This window comes from Onychomys torridus, chromosome 8 (assembly GCF_903995425.1).
Source record: "Onychomys torridus chromosome 8, mOncTor1.1, whole genome shotgun sequence".
In the NCBI taxonomy this organism is placed as follows: domain Eukaryota; kingdom Metazoa; phylum Chordata; class Mammalia; order Rodentia; family Cricetidae; genus Onychomys; species Onychomys torridus.
This window is the reverse complement of record NC_050450.1, coordinates 66,127,571-66,142,439: the sequence shown is the minus strand read 5'-3', so window position 1 is coordinate 66,142,439 and position 14,869 is coordinate 66,127,571. Positions and strand designations below refer to the sequence as shown.

At 51.7% G+C, this 14,869-nt stretch overlaps 1 protein-coding gene across 17 annotated transcripts in view; it reads right to left on the bottom strand.

The window, feature by feature from the left end:
* The window catches only part of Myo18a (myosin XVIIIA), a 100,997-nt gene that overhangs the window by 25,890 nt on the left and 60,238 nt on the right, over nucleotides 1-14,869 (bottom strand). For all 17 annotated transcript variants that reach the window (XM_036197298.1, XM_036197300.1, XM_036197299.1 and 14 more), the window contains 8 exons: nucleotides 14,514-14,706; nucleotides 13,678-13,764; nucleotides 10,794-10,935; nucleotides 10,524-10,683; nucleotides 9,302-9,488; nucleotides 8,768-9,011; nucleotides 6,688-6,797; nucleotides 2,700-2,765 (listed from right to left, as the gene is read on the bottom strand). In XM_036197298.1, coding sequence (XP_036053191.1) covers nucleotides 2,700-2,765; nucleotides 6,688-6,797; nucleotides 8,768-9,011; nucleotides 9,302-9,488; nucleotides 10,524-10,683; nucleotides 10,794-10,935; nucleotides 13,678-13,764; nucleotides 14,514-14,706 — 1,189 coding nt within the window. The remainder of the gene's footprint in view (nucleotides 1-2,699; nucleotides 2,766-6,687; nucleotides 6,798-8,767; nucleotides 9,012-9,301; nucleotides 9,489-10,523; nucleotides 10,684-10,793; nucleotides 10,936-13,677; nucleotides 13,765-14,513; nucleotides 14,707-14,869) is intronic.

Here is a 14,869-nt window from a genome sequence, read left to right as displayed (position 1 = left end):
ATCCTCTGAGACTAGCTTGGGGGGTGGGGGGTAGCCAGTTCAGCCCTTGTGATCCTGCCTCAAATCTTACAAGCTGGCAAAGTGGGATTTCTTATGTATCTTAAGTCTGACTCACATCTCAGTTTCCAGTAATATAAATGTGAACCACTAAGGGAAAAGATAGCCAGTTTGTTCCCAGGCCAAGCAATATGCTTGGTTAGCAAACAGGGAAGCAGGGAGTACCAATACAGAGAGACATAATGGTTTGGAAACACAGTGAGAAAGAATGGTCTAGGTCCGCCGGCAGTGATGCACACCTTTAATCCCAGCACTCGGGAGGCAGAGGCAGGTGGATCTCTGTGAGTACGAGGCCAGCCTGGTCTACACAGCGAGATCCAGGACAGCCAGAGCTACACAGAGAAACCCTGTCTAGAAAAACTACACACACACACACACACACACACACACACACACACACACACACACACGAATGGTCTAAAGGCTACAGATGCCAGCCTCAAACCTCTTGAACATTTGTGGAGTTGAGTCCTTTGAGAGGAGCTAAGGAGATGGCTCACCCTGTAAAATGCCTCCTACACAAGCAAAAGGACCTGAATTTGAATCCCCAGCACCCACATGAAAGCCAGGTGTGGTTACATTTGTCTGTAGCCCTAGTGCTGGGGACTGGGGAGGGGCAGAGAGAAGAGGATCCTGTAGCTTACTGGCCAGTCAGTCTAGCCATTCAGTGAGTTCCCAACTCAGTAAGAGACCTTCTCTCAAAAAATTAAGGTGAGCTGGGCATCGGTGGTGCATGCCTTTAATCCCAGCACTCGGGAGGCAGAGGCAGGCGGATCTCTGTGAGTTCGAGGCCAGCCTGGTCTACAGAAAGAGATCCAGGACAGGCACCAAAACTACACAGAGAAACCCTGTCTTGGAAAAACAAAAACAAAACCAAAAACAAACAAACAAACAACCCCCCCCCTAAACCCAAACTCAATAATAATAAATAAGGCAGAGAACAATGGAGGAAGACACCAGATTCAACCCTTGGCCTCCACTCAACAGCGCTCACTACAAGCACATATGTGTGAACACACATTTACACGCATAAAGAAAAAAAATAGGATCCTTTTGAGTATTAGGTGAAAGACTATGGTCATCTCCTTCTCAAGTACCCATTAATGCAAATTTTACAGTGTCAGGAGGCTCTCAGACTCCCAGAGTCTTTGCCTGACCTTTCAGGGCCCCTCCACTGAAGCATCATGAACACCCAGTCTTTGCTCACCAGCCAGTGCTAAGCACAGCCTGCAAAGCTAAAGCTTTTTGTCTCAAAGCAAACATCCAACCTTACCCGCTTTCCCCGTGAGTACCAGGAGGCCCCGCGGCTCACCTGCCTCAGCTTGGCACCTGGGAGGAATCAGGACAGCCGAGGGTCTAAGATGTGGCCAGAAGAAGACCAACCTGTACAGGCCTGTTCCTGCCTGAGATGTGTCTGGGAACCTGGGAACTGGCTTGGAGGAGTGCTCCCAGGACCAGCCAGCAGTGGTCCAGCCTGCTGGAGGAGTAGCAGCTCACAGAAAAAGCTGGGTGTGAACTGACCTGAGAGGCACGGAGCAGCTAAAGGGATGGTTCTGACTGCAGGCGGCCCAGCTGGCTGCCTCCGAGTCTCAGAGAAGGTGTGCGTGCGTGCGTGCGTGCGTGCGTGCATGTGTGTGTGTGGTGGAGGGTGACTAGAGAGAAAGAAGGGGGACCAGATGTCACAGACAAAGCAGAGACCAGAGCAGGAAAATGACCCCAAAGGTGTGGAACAAACACATTAAGGAGAGAAAGGAAAAACAGGACCGGGAGCAATAAACAGGGCAGGAGGGACTTAGAGAAAGCCAAGGACACAAGAGACTTGAGATGAGAAGACACAGTGAGAGGGAGGGTCGGGGAAAATCGCCACCTTACTCAACCTGCAGACTACAGCTCACAGGACAAGTAATATGTATGCCTCTCCTCCACCCCACACTCTGCAAGAGGCTCTGTGACCAGGGCCCTTTTGCTCTCTGCTGACAGAGGAACACATCCATGTCTCTTTCTCTGGCCACCCCCTTGCCCTTCCTCCACGCCAGTCCCTAGAGCACATTTGAGAATACCCTGTATCCAAGCTTTTTAGCTAGGGGAGAGGAGGGCAGGCTCCCTGCCTGCGGGAAGACTGTCCAGCTGACCCTTTGGTGTGGACCCAGGGTCAGGTATGCCTGCCTTTTATGCCACACATTCCATTTAGATGAGGGATTTGGCTTGTGGGCAGGTAGTGGTTGTGGGCAGGTAGTGGTGGCTCAGCACACCATGTCCTGGCCTGCTCTTCTGCTGTCTGAGGCTTTCCCCAGCCCCCTCCCTCCAAGCCCCGCCCCCTCCCTCCAAGCCACGCCCCTGCCCTTCTGTTTCTCACTCTCCACTTGGGCCAAGTTCAGGGCCAGGTTCCAATCCTTCTGACATCACAGATGTTTCACAGTCCTGAACCAGTCGGCTAACCTGGCAATAAAGTCAAGTTTGCCAAAACTGGAGCATCTACACCCTGGCCTGAGTGGTTAGTGGGGAGCTAGGGAATGAGAATCAGAGGGGACATGGGGAAATTCCAAAGTCTGCCTGAGCAGCAGAACGGGGAGGGAGGAACAGCCATTTGACTAGGGCCACCAGCAAGTGAAGCCCTGGCTGCCCATCTGTGGGCAACTCACCCGACTGAGGCCCATGCAGCAGCTGCTCTTTTCCAGGTCCAGGGACTCTAAGAGTTCCTCCACAGCCTGAGGAGAGAAAGGCTGCCATCAGATCTGCACAGGCTCTCCCCATCTCCATTCACTGGGCCCTCCCTTGGGCCCTCCTAGAAAGTCTATCATTTCTTCCACACGCCCCTCAGGTAGGTGTCCATGGTGCCAGCCACTATGTCCACTCCGGGGACCAGAGGTGACTGACTAGAAGAGGCGCAGCTTGTGTGGCTGGAGGCAAGACAAGTGAAGTTCATAAAAAGGCCTGGGAGTCGGTCGGGAGCGGGGCGTGAAGCACCCCAGAGGAGTACTGCTTGGCCTGTGAATTTAGCTACCAGTTATGCCTCCAACTTGAGCAAAGGCCTGGCATCTCAAGAGGAGAACACATGTTGCAAGAGTGAGGGGTGGGGATTAAAGTGCAACCAAGGTATGGGGAGCCCTGTGTGCCTGGGAACTCTGCACAGCTCTCTCAGGGAGGGGCAGAGCCAGATCTGAACGGACACTCACAAAGGCGGGGAATACGAGAAGAAGAGGTTTGAGTGGTCTGTCTGACTGAAGGCACTCAGTTTGGGGTTAGAGGGCACAGAGAAACCCAGAGGGCAAGGAGAGAAGCATACGCTTGGAGTGCAGGAGAAAGGTCTGGCTGAGGCATTGATCTGGGTCGATCAGTATATATGTGGTGATTGAAGTGATGGGTGTGAATGAGGTTGGCCAGGAAGAGAGTAGAATAAAACAATGGAGCCCTGGACAGAGTATGGAGGAATGAGCTCTTTACTGAAGCAGAGACCTTTAGAGGGATGGGGAGAGCAGGGACAGAGGAAAGAGCATGATATAAAGAAGGCAAACAGGAAACATCTCAAAATATTAGCGCTGTCAGTGAAGTCACATGTCAAGAACTCAAGGTTCAGCCAGGCAGGTGGCGCACACCTTTATTCCCAGCACTGGAGAGATAGAGGCAGATGGTCTCTGTGAGTTCTAGGCTAACCTGGTCTACATAGTGAATTCCAGGAGACTGAGGACTACAAAGTGAGACCCTGCCTCAATTTAAAAAAAAAAAAGCTACTGGAGAATGGCTAAGAGCACTGTCTGTTCTTCCAGAGGACCTGGAGGCTGCTGCAGGCCACAGGAAATGTGATGGAATCCAGCTACTGTCACAAAAGCTACTACTTTTTTTTTGGAAAAGTCAAGAACTTCCCCAAAGGTCAAGCCACGGCTTAAGAAGTCTTGGTAATATTTTAGCTTTTGTATATATATTGGCTGGTTCCTACAATGATTTTCTTGTGTGCTTCCAAGAACTCCTATCAGTGTATTTATCTAAAATACCTACCAAGCATCCAAAGCCAAACGATCTCCTGAACTAAGATAACACCCTTATGTAAACAACACCTGTCTCCTAGGCCAGGCGGATAGCTTTATTTCTTGTGCAATTTAAGCTGAGACCCTCCTTTCTTATACAGCCTTACTAACATCATAGACTCCTAACTTCTTACATAACCACTTCTAGGAATGTAGATTGAGCACATAAATTCCCTTTTTCTGATATATTTACCGATATTAGTTCTCAGCTGACCTCCTCCTTTACCACTCCCCTTTTGGGTTGTAAAGGAAAGTCTGATGGTCACTGCCTGAGGAAAACTCTTCTCTGCCTTCGTGACCCTGTAAGAATTCAAGCCTGGTGACCTTGCTTTGGCTAGAGCACTGCTATTGCATGGTGTATAACTGTGAACCTCAGAGACTTAGAGAGGATTCTGACTGGAGAACAAGATGAAGAACTAGAAGAATGAGATGGAAGATGAGGAAGAGCCAGATGGGGAAGACCAAGATGGGGCTGAACTAAGATGAGAGAATTAAGATAGAACTTGGAGGAGACAGCAGGTAAAGGTAGAGAAATCAGGCAAGAAAGGAGCCAGGCACAAGAACAGAACTGATTTAAAAAAAAAAAAAAAAAAAACTGAACAAAAAAAAGATGTATGACACCAGAGGACCCTGGTTCCATTCCCAGCACCCACACAGCAGCTCACAGCTGTCTGTAACTCCAGTTCTAGGGGGATCTGGTGCCCTCTTCTGGCCTCCATGGGCACCTAGCATGCAAATTGTATACATACATACATGCAGGCAAACAGACACATAAAAATAATTTTTTTTTTTTTAAATTCAAGAAACAGAGGATAGAAAAATCCCTAGTGGCTCTGGCAACATGGAGGCACAGGGAGACCAGCCCCAGGATACCAGGGTGGAGAACAGGACGCCCAGGTGAGGGAACAAAAGGCAGCAGAGCAGGAGCTGGGGGCAGGGTATGGATGGTCCCAGGCTAGAGTTGAGACACACATGGGTCGGCATGAGAGCTGGACAAAAAGCCTCTTTCAGGTGGAGGCTGCTGTCCATGGAACCATTTTAACAGAGAAAAAAGTCAGGAGGGAATGTAGTCTACACCATGGAGGAAGGAACTGCCCCCAAAGGACTCACCTCCACCCTGTTCCCACCAGGCAGGATGGGGACTGGGAAGAAGGAGGAAGATGAAGGGACATAGGAAGAAGGTGAAGGGAGCTAGACCCTTGATCTCATTAGTTCAGAATCAAGGTCATCTGCCGGGAAGATGACCTGGGAAGGCAGGGTAGGGTAGGAGAAGATTCGAGGAGAAAGGCGTGAATGGAAGAGCAGGCCAGGAGCTTGGTGGTAAGACCACCTGAGGAAGGAAGGACACACAGAAGACTTACTAGGCCATGCCAAGGGCCCACCTGGCATGGAAGATCACAAATCTGTAGGAATAAGTCTAGAGGGTTGTATAGCTTCTTTCCATAACCCGGGAGTCTAATGCGGAGAGCGCAGCCACCCCAGGGCTGGCCCTTCCGAGTAAGATAGAGCTATGGGAGGCTCAGGAGAGGGGGGGTGACAAGGCTAAGTGCTAGGTAGGTGGGGCCACGGTGTCAAGGCTACGAAGTAAAGGATGGATGGGAGAACAGCTTGGGTCTAGACTTGAAAGGTCCCATGACGCCAACAGCAGACTTCCTGAGCAGGGGACACCACAGGCAGGATGCTGTGATCAGAGAGGTTCATGGAGAAATGACAGTCTGGGAAGGACAGCATTTCCAGGGAGACAAGTGCAGCCTGGTGCTGTGAGTGGGAGGCTGGGATGGAGGTTAAGGCCGGGGAGGAGGGGAGGTGGAATGCTGACGGGCCTAAGGCCGCAGAAATCTCTGAGGCTCCCATGAATGTTTGTCTGTGAGTCAGAGGCAAGGGATAGAAGATGCAGGGACAGACTAGGTGATGTTGTGGGCTTTCCTTCCCCAGCCTACAGAGTACACTCCCTTCAGGGCAGCCTCCTAAGGACTGTGGTGCTTTCACAGAGTCAAGCTGGAAGCCTGAGGCCAGTGCACAGGAGAGGAGGTCTCCTCTATTCAAGGAGCCTTTTGGCTGCCTGAGGAGTTGCCTCTGGGGGTCAAGGTGGCAGTGTGAAGTGATAAAGACACTTCTGAAGTCATGAGTTCACCTTTCTTGATTGTAAGAGGCCCACAGACTTACGTGCTCTGCACACCAAAGCAGACTTGCCATCTCGGCCTCCTCCTAGGAAGAATGCTTGTCCAGCCCTAGACAGCTTCCTACTTTAGGAATCAGATGCCGCCACGGAAGCCGAGGCTAAGGGACCCCATGCCATCAGTGGGACACCCAAAACGTAAATCCTGGTCATCTACTTGGGAGGTGCTAGTATGTTTACTCAGTGAGACTGTCTGGCTTCCTGAAGCACAGACACCCCAATCTTTGGCCTCCAATAACAATGGTTCCTCCCTAGCTCTGCAGCTCACCATCTGAGCCATCTTCACACTGTGTTGTGTCTGCCTAGCCCTGGTTGGCTGCAACTTTGTAACCTTCAGCCAGAGCCAGTCTGCAATATCTAGGAAAGAGAGGCAGAGGGCTCTGAGTGAGTGAGGGGACAGCAAAGATCCTGGAGACCCAAACCTACCCGCTTCTCATCCACCACTATGTAGTTGCGGCCATGTTTCTTGGTCAGGTGTGGAGCCAGGACATCAAAGCGACGGCGGAACTCAGAAAACACCATGTGGTCTGGGTAACCTGGAGAGAGAACCAGAACCAGAGCCAGAGCCACCGTGAACACCTCACTTGGTTGGGGGAGGGAGGGGGTAGGAGGGGGCTGGGACAGGAAAGGCCCAGAAAGGACAGACCATCAGAGCTGTTCTACAATAGGATATGATGACTTTAGCTCAAGATAGAGCATGGGTGTGGCCCCAGGTTCCATTCCCAACATCACAAAAATAGAGAGAGAGAGAGAGAGAGAGAGAGAGAGAGAGAGAGAGAGAGAATATGTGGCTTAGAAGTGGCGTGGTCATATGGTTGTAAGGAGCTGAGTCTGGATTCCAGGCCAGCCCCCACATTTTCCTTCAGCTATGATCTGATTTCCCTGTCTCCTGCAGCAGGATTACAGCCTTGACCTTGAGTTTAAGGCTAAATGACCAGACCCCCTGAAATTCCCTTTTCCTAAAGTATGTCTGGGCTTGAGGTGAAGGGAAGGGTGAGATGACTTCTGACGGTCAGAATAGTGGATAGCCGGAAGTGATTCCAATTACACTGATCTCATCAGGGCCCACAGCGGAGGGCCAAAAGCTCCACTCCTCCAGATTACAGCATTTCAAACCAGAAAGGAATCCCAGATAGAGCCGCTTCAGCTTTCAGCCAGGGAAACTGAGACCTGAGATTGGAGCCATTGGGTTGTCCAAGGTCATAAAGGCTGCGGCCAGAGGCAGAAGTGGAGTTCACACCTGGGCTGCTGACAGGCGGCTGGGGGCTTCCTCTGGCCAGCCAGCTCTGGGAAACCCTCCAACAGGGAGATAGGCTGATGCATGTGCCTGATAATTGAAACAGGAGGCGGGGGCTGCTGAGGGGCCAAGACAAAGTGAGCTATTGATTGTATCTGAATTGCAATTAAATTGATGGGCCAGGATAGCGGTCTGGACGCCTGGCATCTTAATTAATCATCAGCGCTATCGATGGTGGCTGGGGGCCCGGGGGGGGGGAGGGGGAGGCTGCCGCCGTTGGCCTCATCGATCTGCTTGTTTGAGTAAAGCACATTGATTTTGGTTCAGAGCGGTAACAATCTGGTTTTGAAATAATAAACACCAACTCCATATCAAGACGTGGGGACAGATCGATGATTTATTTAGAACAGGGTAGGGAGCCTGTTTCCTGGCTTTCACTGCTGAGGAAAAGTGAGGGTATCCATGGGGATACCTCAAGGGGACTTGTCTGTGGGTGGGTGGGACCCAGCCTGCACTTGTAGCTGAGAGGAAGGGGAAAAAGAACAGAAACCTGGCGATTCCTAACTCCTGAGCTCGAGAGGCCTGGTGAGCCAGCCAGCCTGCCTGGAATCCAGTTCTGCCACTGGGTGACCCTAGGCATGCTCCTTAGCCTCTGCGAGCCTTGCCTCCTTATTTAGGGATGATAATAGTTAGCACCTTGTGAGGCTGCTGTGAATTGGTGTGTAAAAGAGCTGGGAATAGCACCTGGTGAGCCATAAATGCAGTATGGATGACAAGGGCTTCTACTGTTACCCTTGTCCCCTCCAGGAGCTGGGTCCATTAAAAGGATCTGTCTGACCTTTCTTGGGAGTTTTAAGTACTTCCAAGAGATTTAGACCTGTTTCCCCTGGGGTAGATAGTGCTGAAAGGAGTCCTCTGTCTGCTGCTACAGGCAGAGCTGCCCGCCCGGACTAGGGATGATGGGTAAGAAGAGCCATGAGAACAAACACTAGGGCATTTGGGATGAAGTGTGTGTGTGTGTGTGTGTGTGTGTGTGTGTGTGTGTGTGTGTACACACGCAAGTATAGGACTTGAATGAGAAAGGGAGAAGAGAAAGAGAGGCGTCCCAAAATAGAAAGCAACAGGTTGGGCTGGGAATAGTGAGGAGAAAGGACCCTCAGAAGGAAGGGGACTTCAAGCCAGTCCCTAGGCAGCAGAGCAGTAGAGCGGGATCTGGCCAGCTCGGAAAAGAGCACCAGAGCTTGGCGGAACAGGAAGGTGCCTCCTCACCTTGGCGGTACATGCGCATTGCATCAAGTAGGCGGGATCCCCGAAGCTGGGCGCGGAGCAGGGACACATCAAGTTGCAGCAGCCCAGCCTCACAGGGGTCTCCCGGGGGCAGGTCCAGCTCACTGCTGCTGCTAACTCTGCGGGAAGAGGCAGATCGGGGTTCCCCAGGCCAGCCCTCAGCCACTGGCAGGAAGCAGTGCACGAAGTGCATCCTGGACCTCTTGATGGTGTCGATGAGGGCATCCTGCCAAAGGGAAAGGGACCACCCTCAGGGCTCTGATGTCCAGTATCCTAGAAAGCCAGCATCTCCACTCCTCACAGGGTAGCAGCTGGTCTGCCACCTGCTAGGACATTGCTAAGCCTGGACATCTCTGCCCTCCGCAGGCCTGGCTGGCCAGTCATGGTAGCGGCATTAAAAAGGCAATCCCACCAGCAGTGATCAAAGCAGGTGAGCTGGGTGGACACTGATGCCATGAGTGTGCTGAGTGCCTACCTGCCAGCAGAAAGAGACCTGGGACCTTGCTGCACACTCACCACTTGGAGCTTGATCTGTATGCACAGGGACTTCTTCTTGACAGCCGCCATGCCAGTGGTAAAGGTTTTCCTCATGCTAGTCGCCCGGCGCAAGGCCAGCTGGGAGCCACCCTCCAGGCCTGCAATAGAGCCTGATAGCACCGTGGCACTGCCAGCCCGGCCTAGAAACAAGTTGCTGATGATCTTTCTGCAGGGGGAGGCAAGACCAGAAAAGGAGTTAGAACACAGGGCAATAGAAGCTGCACCCTCATGACCCCCTCCCCCACAATATGGCTGTGGACATGCTGGGACAGTATGTCCTACATCATCCTACTGCAAAACTAGAAAAAGAGAAAACCCAAGATAGACAGAGGCCAAGAGTGGGGGCAATCCACTCCTCTTCCTCACCAGTGAGGAGGGCGGAGACTGTTTCTAACATACAGTTCAGCACACTATATAATCTATAAGTTTCACCTCTTGTTTGTTACCTCTGTTCCACTAACATGGAACTCCATAGGGCAGGGGTGTGTGCTCTCTCTCTTCACTGCTAACTACCCAGCACCTGCAAGTCCCTGTTTATCAAGGGACTATCTATTAATCTATGACAAATGAATGGATGATAGAGCTTATGTCATTTCTGGGTTTTAAAATAATTTTTTAACTTTTTAAATTTTGTTGAGGGGGTCTGAAGAGATAGCTCAGCAGTCCAGAGTGCTGACTGCTCTTGCAGAGGGCCCAAGTTCAATTCCCAATACCCATGTTAGAAGGCTCACAACCATCTGTGACTCCAGCTCTGGGGGGAACTGATGCCCTCTTCTGGCTTCCATAAGCAGCCATACTCAGGTGCCTATCTCCCTGCCCCCTATATATACATAATTAAAAAATAAGATCTTCTAAAATGTAGCCAAGGACAACCTTGAACATCTGACTCCCCTGCTTCTAACTTCTGAGGGCTAAGGTTATAGGTATGTGCCACCAAGTCTGCCGACGGGTGTTTCTGCTTTCTCTGAAGAGTGTGATAGAGCAGTTCAAACAGAAAATTACAAACACCTCTAACCATATGTCTCCCATCTCTATTTCTGCAGGCGGTTCCTGTATCTTCAAGGCCACAGGGCCTTGACTGTTGGTCTTTCAGGGACTAGAGGCTTATCTGCCTTGCTGGTGATGGGCCTCTGACACATCACCAGAGGAAGAGAACCCGGAGAACAGTTGTAGGGACAGGATGTGAGATGGATGGCCTTACTTCTGGGAATCCTGCAGGAGCCGGGGTGCATTCTGGGTAGCTGGGTTCTGCTTGGTATAGTTCAGCCAGCCAGCCACATTGTACTCTACCCAGTTAGTACCATGGCTGTGGCCCAGGAGAAAGTGCCGTGGTTTGCTGCTACGCAGGAGAGGACTCTGGCCTGAAGGTACATGAAGTACAGTTGATCGTCAGGGCGCAGACATACGGCTAGAGAGTGCCACCTGGCCCTTGGAAAGCAGAGGGGCAGGCGGTCCTCCAGGCGCCACCTACCTTTTTTGTCACCTTCCTGGGGGCCGTAATAGGAGAAGAGCCGGTGGAGCAGAGCGTCCTCTGTGGCACCTGGCACCAGTGCTTCCTCTTCCAGCAGCCATAGTAGTCCCCTTGCCTCATCAGCATGGGCCAGTGAGCGGACCTGTGGACAAGGGTAACAACGGTCCAGCTTAGCCACGTGGGGCTGTGCAGAGGAGATGCTCCCTCCCAACAATACACTTGTTTGAACAGTGTGGCGCTGGCTGCTCACTGCTGACACCTTGTGGAACAGATGGGCATAGAAGGGAAACTAGTTGAGAAAGAATTCTAAGAACTCACTACAAAAGAAGATTGCTGGGACTGGGGGTCCAAAGTACCCAAGACGGAAGTTTCTTCCAATCTGCACCCATATTCAGAGCTTCTCCTCAACCCTTACCTCCTCAGAGGCACAGGAGCGAGGCCATCCCCATTCTGCCCTCAGTTCCCAGCAGATTCAGGACAAAGTCTATGTACAGCAGAAGCTCAAGCCAGGATTCCTCTGTTCCTTTTGAAATAGGGTCTGACTATGTGGACCAGGCTGCCCTCAAACCCATAGAGATCGATCTGACTCTACCCAGAGTGTTGGGATTAAAGGCATGCGCCACCACACTCAGCTTCAAAGAAGGCTCTTAATAAACAATGGCTGTGCAGTTTACATTGGTCCCCACAGGGGGAACCCAGAGAATGCCCAGATCACTTCTGGCTATCAACTCAAGGACCAACACCCTGAGGCAGGTGACTATGGAGGCCATGGCCAACAGAAGCAGAGTGGGGGGAAGCAGGATGTGTCCCCACCTGAAGGGCATGACTGGCTGCCACTCAAGCAGACCACTGTCCTGGAAAAACACAGCTAGTGAGTGTTAGTAAATATTCTCTCTCTCTCTCTCTCTCTCTCTCTCTCTCTCTCTCTCTCTCTCTCTCTCGTGTGTGTGTGTGTGTGTGTGTGTGTGTGTGTGTGCAAATGCATGTGGAGGTCAGAGGTTAATGTCTCCAGGTGTCTCTGCCTTACATATTGAGACAGGGTTTCTTGCTTGAACTTACCAATTTGGCTACTCTAGCTAGCCAGCTTGCTCTAGAGATCCCTCTTTGCCTCCTGGGTAAATTCCAATCCTCATGCTTACACAGCAAGAGCTTTACCCAGCAAGGTAGCTCCAGGCCTCTAAGCCTCTAGTTTTTCAAGAGAAGGTAGAATTTTGCTTCCTAACCCCATGGAGACCTAGCAAACTAGGCCTGTGGTCACATCTCGCCTGAAGTTGCATATGTGCGTGCGCGCGTGCGTGCGTGCGTGCGTGCGTGTGTGTGTGTGTGTGTGTGTGTGTGTGTGTATCTCCCTTGTCTTCTTTAGGCAGGAAGAACTGCCCATACTCCATTCTTGCTTGGCTCTTAGGACCTGGCAGACAAGAATAATAAGGGCGATTTTCCCTCTCTTTGATCTATTGCCTATATCTTTTCCCCATAGGAATCATAGGACTCCCAGAAGGCCAAGGGCCAGTGGGTGGTGACAGTATTCTAGTAGCCAGAGATGCATGGCAGGAAGGAATGACATTGTAAATGGCCCCGGAGACCCCCCTCCCCAGCACCATCAAACAGCAGCAACCTAAGCAGGAGGATGACTGATCTGCAGCCTAACACACGTCTGCCCCCTGGTGCTCATGAGACACAATGACAGCTTCCTTCCATCTGAAGACAGCAAAGGCCCTCTCTGCAGGGAGGCCACCAGGGAGCCAGGTGTCAGGAACAGGAAATCCATCTTCCCAGGAGAGCCCTGGCGCTTTAAGCCTTTGTGCCCATGACTGTGCTAGCCCAGCAGGGACTCAGTGCAAGGCAATAAGGAGAGCCTAGAGGGAGCCCCAGCCAAACAAGAACTCTGCTGCCCAGCATAAATAGCTTTCCAAAAAAGCACAGGCGCTCGGGCAGTGGGGGCACACGCCTTTAATCCCAGTACTCGGAGGCAGAGCCAGGTGGATCTCTGTGAGTTCAGGGCTAGCCTGGTCTACAAAGAGAGATCCAGGACAAGCACCAAAACAACACAGAGAAACCATGTCTCGGAAAAAAAAAAAAAAAAAGCATAGGGTGCAAATCCCCAATCTGAAGACAATCACCAAACGCCCAAGTACTCATTAAGCCAGCCAGTGTCCCAAGATGTCCAAGATACCAGCATAAAAGGTGACATCTTGGGGCTGGAGAGATGGCTCAGAGGTTAAGAGCACTGCTTACTCTTCCAAAGGTCCTGAGTTCAATTCCCAGCAACCACATGGTGGCTCACAACCATCTGTAATGAGGTCTGGTGCCCTCTTCTGGTGTGCAGGGATATGTGTAGACAGAACACTGTACACATAATAAATAAATAAATCTTTAAAAAAAAAAAAAAAGGTGACATCTTGTTCCCAAGGTTAAGGGGTGAAGGCTGACATCCTTGTCAGCCCTCCTTGGGATATTTTAAATTTGACAGTTTCCCTGTTTGAGGGTGCTGCTGCCTCCTCACCCAGGCCCTGGTGGACTGTGGGAAGGAATGATGATATCCTCACCCCAAAGCAGCAGACATCAGGCTTGGGGCAGATACACTGAGGGCTCAGTCGGGCTCAGGACAGGGTCTAAGCCTCAGGTAGCAAGAGAAGTGGGACATTTTCTTGCTTGGCTGGGATTATGGTTTTCCACTCACTAGGCAGGGGAGTGTGCCACCTTCCCAGACAGACTGAGTGCCCAAGGGTAGAGCCCTGTAGTTGTGCAGGGCATGATATATGGGCGGGACCCTTCTTTAGCCCACAGTGGCAACTTCAGCAAGCAGCTCAGTTGGGAGGGCTCTACCAGAGGCAGATGAGCAGGAAAGAGTTGAGGCTAGCCCAGGCTTCCCTGGCATTCCTACCAGGGACTGGTGGGAGGCTTGGTCCACAACGGCCACCGAGTCATCTGTGGCCGGCTCCAAGTCATCAAATGCCAGTTCGATGTTCTCCTAGGAAAGAAGGCGCAATAGTAATACTCAAGAGGCCACGAAGGGTAGACAGCCACAGGCACAGGCTGGGCAGGGCCTCTGGGGGAAATCCAATGCCTCATCTCCACACAGGAACCCCTAAACTATCCCACAGGACAAACTGCTCACTGCCTCCCAAAGTAATACTCAGTATTTTTTGACAGCTAAAATCTCATAATCTCTTTATACCAAACGGCAGTCACACTCTGGTGTTAGTCACAGCAGTTGATTAGGCAGTGCAGAATAAGCCTTCTCTCCATTTCACACAATCATTCTCAGAGCTCATGAAGACAAAGTCACATCCCTCCCTCTGGGGGCTTCTTTTAATCAAGACAAATACCCTCCTCTGCAGGAGGAAGAAATCCCAGAGACCTCTTCAGGGAGGGGCTCAACAGCCCACCTAAGCCTTAGATTCTAAGAGATCTAGACAGGGAGCTGGGAGAAGAGGCACCCAGGCCCACCTTGAGGCAGAAACTGCACTGTGGCGATTCACAGACTGAAAGGGGGGGCCATAAAGGGGGGGAAAAGGAGACTCTGAATGTGCCTTCGGCTTCCTGGAGCACAGCCAAGGTCCAGGACAAAATTCCTGCTCCAGAAAACAGGGAGGGCAGACATGAGAAGGGACAGAGAGCTGGGGATTCGTTTTGCACATTTGCAGATGCCCTGCCCAGGATGCCTCGCCAGAAGGTGAGTCGGAGTAGGGTTTGGGCACCTTGATGGCGGCTACCTACCTCCTTGTATCTTTCCAACTCCTGCAGGAAGGTGCGCTCATGGAACAGCCTCTGCAGCCTGTCTTGGGCATAGTTGTGGCATAGCTCCTCGAAGGAGGCTCCACGGGCTGAGCCACCCCGCTCAGGGTTCTGGAAGCCCGGTGTATCCACAATCATCATGGAACAGAGTGAGTGCTGGCTGGACTTGAGAGCCCTGAGCAGGAAGAGCCTGCGTCAGAGCTGGAGGGGGCATTGCCACACACGGGGCCCCACCTCTCTGCCCCTGGCATATAGGGACAGAGGGTCCTCTGCTGGTGGAGGACAGCCCTGCCTCAGTCACCACATAAGCACCAACCCCACTTTTACTAAAGCAGAAA